The sequence below is a fragment of the Poecile atricapillus genome, chromosome 4 (assembly GCF_030490865.1).
Source record: "Poecile atricapillus isolate bPoeAtr1 chromosome 4, bPoeAtr1.hap1, whole genome shotgun sequence".
Lineage (NCBI taxonomy): Eukaryota > Metazoa > Chordata > Aves > Passeriformes > Paridae > Poecile > Poecile atricapillus.
This window is the reverse complement of record NC_081252.1, coordinates 8,957,589-8,966,558: the sequence shown is the minus strand read 5'-3', so window position 1 is coordinate 8,966,558 and position 8,970 is coordinate 8,957,589. Positions and strand designations below refer to the sequence as shown.

Sequence of the window (8,970 nt, the reverse complement as noted above, 5' to 3'; positions counted from 1 at the left end):
AGTGGACATGTCCTCCAATGTTGTTAATATATCTGCTACTGGTTCCAAGCAAATATAAAGCAAATTTCAGCTGGTTTAAATGCTAAGATGAGCTTTTACTCACAGCTCTAACAGAATCCAAGCTGAGAATGAAAAAGCCACAGTTCATAGATGTCAGGAGGAAACAACTAACAAACATTCCTTGAAGCCATAAAATAGGATAAATATATTTAAATTTGAAATAAGTCCTGACATATTTTTTTCAGAATGGTACAGAAGAGCTGCAGATGGACTGAAGAGATTCATCGCTGTATGACACAGAAAAAAAATGCAGAATCTTTATTTACTTAGGCCTGTGGTTTCTAAGTACCAACTTTTTAGTCCGTTCATTTCTTGACTCAAAGTGAAAATGGGAATTCACCCTTTTCTCTTTTTTTCCTGCCCAATGTGCAGATGGGGCACATTTTCTTTCACTCCACCAATCCCTGCCCCCCCACGCACAAGCTCGCATACGTGCACCAGTGGAAAAGAAAAAAGGGTTACTCATTAATCCATTCTACAAAGCTTTCCAAACTGAAATGGGTGGGTTCTCCATCTCCAGCAGGGAGCAATATATAGGTAGGTGCAGACCTTACCTGGGCACAGCTCAAACTGGAGTGTTACACTTGAACAGCACAACTTTGCTCCTGGCACATTTTTAAATAGAACCCATCAGGATGAGCAGGACAATTATTTTCTGCATGTTTTTCTTCTGCTCCACTATGGTGCTGACTGCAGATGCTGACTGCAGGAGATCCAGAACAGTAACATACAGACAGATTCACCAGAAAATTAAACAGTTAGAAACTATGGTGAAAGATAAGGTAAGTGATGGTATTTGTCATAATACTGAAATTACTTTCAAGCATTATGTATTGCTTAGTACATATTTTGTGAGGGACATCACTTTCAAATGTTAAAACTTTTCTAACTTTTGTTTTATTTTAGGATGCTGAATTGCTGCATACACCAGAAAACCCTGTGGTGAGACTGCTTTAACATTCTTTTCATAATTATATCAATTTGATTTTGTACTGGTTTATTCCATTGACAAATGGAAGATGTCTTCTTTTTCACATCTCTGACCTAGTACTCTTAACACAAGCTAGACTGAATAAGAAAATATGTTTAAAAAGTTCCTTTTTCTGGATATTTAATGGCAGAAGTGTTTATATTTTGGCATCGCAATTACTATTTTGCCGTTGTATGTGTATCATAACCCACCAATAGATCCAGAGTTACACATATTCCATTTTATTAAGAAATAGTGCTAAGAGTAAGGATTCATACAAGAGCCAGATGAGCAGCAGTGCTTTTGGGAGTGCAGGTATTTGGAGAGAAAGTGCCTCCAGCTGCCATGAGCTCCAGCATGGCTGAGCTGCCCCCCTTGCCTCCCACTGCAGCCAAATGGCCAGAGCGGCACTGCAAGGCCATGTCACTGAGTGCCTCCTCCCATGTGCAGTCACACTGCTCTCTCTGAAACTGTTTCTGCAGGGGTTGTGCTACCAACAGGAAGACAAAACTGCACCTGCAAATATTCTCTTCAGCTTATAACTAGTTAAAAATAACGAGAGCAGCACCCTGTGAACCCCTTTTTAATACAGATACTTATTTATACGTTGCTTAGTGCTGATATTTTGCATCTTCCAAGGTTAAGATCTTTTTATATACAGTGAGTCACCAAGTCTGTGCACTCTCAAAAGTGGTAGGGTGCAGGATGCACCGTGAATTTAAATGCTAATCACAGTAAAACCATGTCATAAAAACTTAGAGGGTAAATGCATCCTACTTTGATAATCCCTCAACATGCAACTGAGGTCTAGAGCAACCTGTGGTTACCTAATATTACACTTGTGTTATCAGCTGTCTTAAATTTTTGAGTCCTATTTTGTAGTACAAACAATTCTGATTGATGTATAAAAGTGATTACTATGCATTACTATGCTATAAAAGCTGTAGGTGTTCTTAAAAATTTATCTCCTCGGGATTCTAAAGTCCCTTGCAAAGCAGCTACAAGAAGAAAGGAAAGAAACTCACCTCATTTCACACAGGTTTTGGTTAGTCTCCTCCTAGGCTTTATAGCTGGGCACATGTTTAACTTGCCAAAAAATATACAGAAGCATGAGCAAACCAGTTACATTCCTTTGAGCTTCAAGAACCAGCTGCAGTGCACAAACTCATTGCTGGGCTTTTTCCTCTAAAATTCTTTCTAACTTGTGGTGTCAAAGTGAAAAGGAGGAGATCATTAGCTGTCATTTTACTCCAGCATTTCCTGCTGCCTCTGAAACTAAGCAAATACAACTGGTGACTAATTGCTTAATGATGTTGTTGGGGTTTTTTTCTTAAAAAAAGTCATGCTCACCTCAGGAAGGAAAACAACAGTTCACTTGCAGCTTAGGGCTTTACTGTCTGATTCTGGGAGGTCCTAAGTGCCTCCTCTGTATACTAGAGAAGACAGAGAATTCACATATTTAGAAGGTATTATGTTGATACGGGTTCAGCTTCTGATGAAAAGCACGTAAAAAAGCCATTTTTTACCAAAATTATTGGTAATTTTTTTTTATTGGCAAAAAAAAAATAATTATTATTATTATCATTGGTAAAAAAAAAATTACCATTTTTAGCCAAAGTGTGCTAATAATAATAATCACCAGCAACCAAATCAACAAGCTTTTCATCCTACATGGTGACTCAAATACATATCACGGTGTCCCAAAGCAGCACTCAGGGTGATTAGGTGCCATCACAGCCTACTGAAACTCAATCCAATAAGAAATTGCTCACATAACTGCATTTCAAACACCAAAATACTTGAAATTGTTTTTATTATAACCCGCTCATGCCAGATTTGCATTTGGTCTTGAATATTCAATGAGAAAATAACCTATTATACCATTTAGAGTTAGGTGGTTTATCCCTATCTGTTTTGGCTTCCTTGAGGTTCCTTTGTGTGGACTGTTAGCCCTAATTCAATCCCACACAATTTCCTTGTACCTCAACTGTCGTTCTGATTAGGAACGGTGGAAAAGAACGACAAGGACTCTCAAGGGAGTCAGAACAGGAGAGAATCTCTAGTTTATTGCTACAGCCATGTTATATAGACTAGTTCGTGGAAAGTACAGAAAGGAAACTCTTATTGGTTAGTAAAGTGCTGCATTACCATCATTGGTCAGTGGGGTTCACCACCCCCGACTTTCTCCTGCAAGGAAAACACAGGAACAGACAAACAGCACCTGGCAGTTGTTTTCTGTCTCTAAGGATTGTTTTGAAATCCTCCTATGAAGTTCCCAGGCTAGCTCTCAGGCAGGACTGACAGGCCGTGGGGCCTGCAGCTTGCTCCAAAGCTAGCATCCATACTCAACAATGAAGTATCCTTTCCTTTGAATGAGAGGAGGTTAGAGGACATCAATCCAAGGGAAAACAGGCTGAGACTGAAAAAGCAGTGTTAAGACTGAGGTGATCCCTGGAGGGCACATGAGCTCTCTTGCTGGTGGCTGGCACTGGCAGCTGAAGTGTCACTGAGTGTCACGATGCTGATGTGCCCCGGATCTGTATCTCACCCCGCCGATCACTAATGCCGGAAGCAAGGGCTCTACGGGCTCATCTGTAGAGCCAGTTTGAGTCAGATGCAGAGTACTGCTGAAACTGCCTGTGATACAAATATTTCACATGATTCTAGCCTCCCTCAGACACCTCCAGTGCGATGTGCTCCTTCATGCCTCATCCCCAAAGTGCTCAGCCCATGACAACACGCTGGGCCCCACAACCCTTGCGGTGCCCTGATAGTTGGCTGCCTCAGCTCCAAGTGACAGCTCAGCAAAACAGAAGAAGCAGCACAGATGAGAAATGCTGGTTTCTCAGCTCAGCACGGATGAGACCAACAATGTTTTCAGTTTCAGCTGGAAAATCGATCTCTTTAAAAGACGAGTAGTGTTTTTTTTTCCAGTAAGCAATACCTGTTACGGTAAGGATGCTTGAAACAAGCATAAATGTGTGACTTTTAAGGAAAATAAAATGTTTTATCTGACCAACATAGAATGTTGCTAGCAAAATTTGCTATAAGCAACGTTGATGAAGGCTTGCCTTGTCCTTGCCCAAGCAGCAAACTGCAGTGACATCTCAGGAGGCAGACGAGACTCATCTTGGGTAGCACTTGGTGTACAAAACAGGGATGATGGCTTTGGAGCCTTTTTAATATGTGTAATCAGCAGCTTCCATCTTTGGAAAACAGAAAGCGACTTAAATTGGCTTCAGTAAACATTGCTTTTCTTTCTCTGTTGATGGTTAGGTTAGTTTCAGGGATAGTTTCTGTATCATTTCTGATGCTATCATATTAGAACATTCCAATAGCATTTGAAAATACACAGTCCTATGTCAATTCTAATTATTAACTAGGCATTATTAGAAAGAGGACAAAAATTAGGAAGAAAAAAAGTATATTCCCATACATAGCACTGAGAGATATTTGTAATTTTGTAGAAATAAAATGTTTGTGCTTTAGCAGGTGAAAACCTACTGATCTGATCTTCAGGATTATTTTCTTTCAAATGCTGTCATGATTAATACCAAGTGGAATTCATTTTGTTAGGAAAGACTTAAGCAATTATGCAAGAACAGCCAAAGTAAAGCCTCAATATCACCTGCATATCTAAAACTATCTTTAAAAAAAAAAAGATACAGTTGAATATTCTCAGTTAATATCCTGGATACCTTCTTCTGCACATGGACCACAATCTAACATGTGCAGGGAAAAGCACTGCAACATTGGCTTTAAAACAGTTCCTTCTTCTGCTCTAGGAGGCATGTCTGTACACAGCTGTGACCTGCTTCAAGAAGGGCATCCAGAAACTACAACCAGCGAGCAGCCAAGACAATGCAAAGTTCACCAAAGCCATTAGAATTGTGAGCAAATTGACCTGCAGAGATGCTGGAGAGGTAGGATTTCCTCACACTGCTCATAATTGTTATCATTCCTCCTTATTTTCCATAGCAGATGCCCCCTGCAATGGGGAACTGTAGAAAGAAAATCTGTTAGAAAAATCAATCTGCCTATCATTACTTTGGAAAGTAAAAAGTCCAATTTTTGCAGTTTTGGAAGAAGCATTCCCTGTGACCCTAAAAAGTCACATGTGTACTTGGGAACCACACAATGTGCTGGCAGAAGGACAGGGATCACTGCAAAAATGTGAATGAAAGGTGTCATTACTAAATTCCTTCACTTTTGAAAAAGCTTGTGTCAAAGGCACTGATTACAACCCTCTTGATTTTTCAGTGAGAAAGTTTGAGGTTTGATTTAGGATTGTGATGTGCTCTTCAGAAGTAGCATGACTCTCTTTATCTTCCAGCAGTGTGAATATACATGTGAATCTTATGAGAAGAAAACCCCCAAAGAATTTTTGAAGAGCTTTGCAAATCTAATGCAGATGGTAAGCAGAGTTCATTCCTCCTGGGTGCTTTTTTGACATTTTGCAAACCATTACAGATATTCCTTATTTTACATCCTTACTAACAATGTGTTGTTTTTACAGCTATTCAAGAACTAATCTAGGACACACCAGAGCTGAAGGCTACTGAAAATCTAATTTTTAAAGCAGACACTATGTTATATTTAAGATGTGAAAAATGTAAATACTTTCCAGTGCTATTATGATGTATTCTCTGTGTGTGGTAAGTGAAAGCTTCTCCCAGAATATTTAGGAGTCTTATTTGGATGAGTATTTGTGATATGGATGCTATTCTGCAAGTGATTTTAGCCCCACCTTACAGGGAAAATTAAATTCTAATTTCACAAAAATAGGCTCTTGTAAGGGACTTAACTGTCCCCCTTCTGCTGAACTAGAAATACAAGAGACGGTTACTTTTGTATTTTTGCTTTGATCTTAATTGAATCCCATGCAGAGATTTCTACAACTTTCTTAAGAAAATTAACCGAAAAATTATCAGAGGCTTTGAAGCCTTAAAGGAAATCTGCTTGGACTGATTTCCTTATTTACAGTAATACCACACACAGAGCTTTATTTATAAGTTCTTAGACTGCATCTTAGCTAACTATGGAAAAATATCCTGCATTTAACTGCCTTCTCAGGACTGGAAAAAACATTTACAAATCATACTCTATGGCTGTGATTAACATCTTGAAGTTAATGGCACATTTGCTATGGGATTCAGTAGGAAGAGATGTAACCCACATGCTCTAAGTGAAGATACAGGATTCTGGGGGGAAATCTCGTTTTGGAAAATAGAATTTCATCTACACTGCCCCAGCTTAACATGATAGATACAGCAGAGGAGTGACAGCCACTGCAAAGTGTCCAATAAATAGAGTAATTGATGATTATTCTGAGCAAAACAGCTCTAATGCATGCTGCTCCTTCTCAGAGAACAGCATTTACCCTCATATTCATGTACCATTTCTCAGGTACATTTAATGTGCCCCCCTCCACCTGAGTAATTTTAACAGTTTTTTTATTTGCAATCTTTTCTTTAAAAATCTGTCCAGTTTTTTGTTATGTGGAAACCTTTCTATACAGTTCCTGAATCCTGAACATTTCCATGGAATTATGGCTAGAGATACCATTGAAATTAAAATTAATTAATATTGATTTTGGCAGCTTAATTATATACCACCATATTCTGCTTGCAAGGATTCCAAACTTCTGGGTTCTTCCATCTGAGCAGTAATTGCTAATCTACCCCAAACAGATATTAGCACCACATGAGGAAACTGATCTTGGAAAAGAGCATAAAGCTTTCCAGTAAAAATTAACCTTTCATCTGATTTTCTCTCTACTTAGTAGAAACGTGGTAGAGAGAGGAAACTGGAAAACTGTATCTAGTGTTACAATGGAAAATATCAGGCTTAGTTACCTCCAAAAATAATGAGGTAGCATTAAAAATATTTCCATTCCTACCAATGTCATCGGCCTAAAGGAAAACTAATACAAAAAGCTTTGCTGCCTCCACATTTTCACTGTCCTGAAATGTGAACCTCCTCAAAAATGTACATCTGAAAGAGGAAGGAAGATCCCCAGGACACAACAAACCAAGTGAACTCTCATTGTTTCTGGTGATGGTCATTTTGATTTAGAAAGTCTTCTTCTCCTTTTCTGTTTCAAAACCCGCTTTTCCTCTGTGTAATGTCCTATCTCATACCTCAATGTTTCCACATTTCTGCGTCAGAATCCACATTCTAAAAAAGAACCACCACTCATATGTAAGTAATCAAAGTACTGAGTTTAAATGACATTCTCTCTGCACCTTCTATCCCTGTTTCTCTTGTTTCACCTACCCATGAAGTCCCTCCATCGCCAATTGGCAAGCACTATGCAAAGCTGCTGCTGTAACTGCAACAGATTTTAAAGGCCAGGTAAAATTCCATTCCAAATTTGGATAAAAGCAACTGGGAAAACTTTGAAGCATGTCCTGCAGTTGCAGCATACCTGCTGATGTTTCTACATCTGCAGTTTTATGGAGGGGTTTTAATTGAACAGCTTTATCATTAATTAAGTGCATTTTTACGTGAGTCCTAGAAGGACAACCAATGAACCAGCACTTTGCATGCAACCCCATGGAATATTTGCATGTGCAGGGCTTTGGAGAAAGAGCTTTATTTTTGTACAAAGAATACAGTATACATTTCTTTATCTGTAAATGTCTTTTCCAGTAAATTGCTAAGTGCATTGAAATCAGTGTTCTTTAAAAGAGCCTGTTAAAATCCTTGTTGCGCAGACAAAATGGGATTAGCATGCCCTGATAAACACAACATAGTGTATTATATATTTATTATCAATCATGACAAAGCCTTGAGAAGGAACTTTTGTGCCTGGGATGGACATTTTATGAATGAAAAGCAATTCCCTACAGGAATGTCATAAGCTAACTAGGTACTCCTGCCTACACTGCAGCAATGCCTGGGTTTTGTCTGAGAGGCAGTAAATAATGCACCTATTTCTGTTTAGTGACTTGCTTCACTGTTTTTAACTATGGATTTTATCACACCAAACATAGTGAAAAAGCTTATTTTTTTCTTGCTTTAAACACAATATACTTGTTTATTAGTTGAGGTTATTTCTTGTACCTGCAGAACAACTTAATTTAAAATGCTCACTTGTCGTATTCAAAAAAATAGTGAGAAACTGCAACAAATGTAACTTTAGAGGGTTAATTGCTCTGAGACCTTGCTGAAAATTGAAATAATTGGACAAACCAGTCCAGCTACATATAGAGAATATTAATCACAAAATCAGCACAGCTGATTTTGGCCAACACCACACCTCTGGCCAGTGTCAGCACAAGCACTGTGGGCAATTGTGCACTTCAAATATGCTTTGATTTACAAGATGTGTGGCCTTGTCTTCACTCTTTGATTTGTCAGAGTGATCAAAGACAGAGTGCATTATTCAGGGTGTGCTATTTGAAGAACAGGATTAATGAAGAATAGGAAATCTGTGCAGGACAAATCAGCGTTCAAGAACACATCTTGTTCTGCAACAGCATTCGCAGAAGGAAAAATGAAGATGCCCCAGGAGGAACCTGTGACCTGAGGAAGGACCAGATAGCACAAATCTAAATGTGTTGTACACCCTCTTGACTTCTTTCTTTTCATGAAATGAACTCTCTTTGTACTAAGTGCACTCTGCAGAAACAATGTGTGTTTCATTAACAGAGTACATCACGTAAGCCATAAAAGCTCATTACCTCCCAGGGAGGCTTTACAATATATTTATGATTTTGATCATAAGTGCCCTTTGTAGGCACTTCGAGATGTGTTTTAGCATGGTATATACAATTTTGTATAATATTTACTTTTCCTGAGAGGATTCTTTATTTTTATACCAATTGATTAATCTAATTTAATTATTTATTGCATTTCTGTAAAGGGAATGTTTGTACTAAGGACTATGTGGTCTGATTAATTTATATGCCTGTGATATTAAATAATTTTAGCTAATA

General features: G+C 38.4%; 1 protein-coding gene across 1 annotated transcript; it reads left to right on the top strand.

Moving 5' to 3' along the window:
• Positions 1 to 695: 695 nt before the first annotated feature.
• Positions 696 to 5,561, top strand: IL21 (interleukin 21). The gene is made up of 5 exons (XM_058837733.1): positions 696 to 842; positions 967 to 1,002; positions 4,816 to 4,953; positions 5,364 to 5,444; positions 5,547 to 5,561. Exons 1-5 carry the CDS (start codon positions 696 to 698, stop codon positions 5,559 to 5,561), a joined length of 417 nt encoding a protein of 138 aa, XP_058693716.1.
• Positions 5,562 to 8,970: the final 3,409 nt, after the last annotated feature.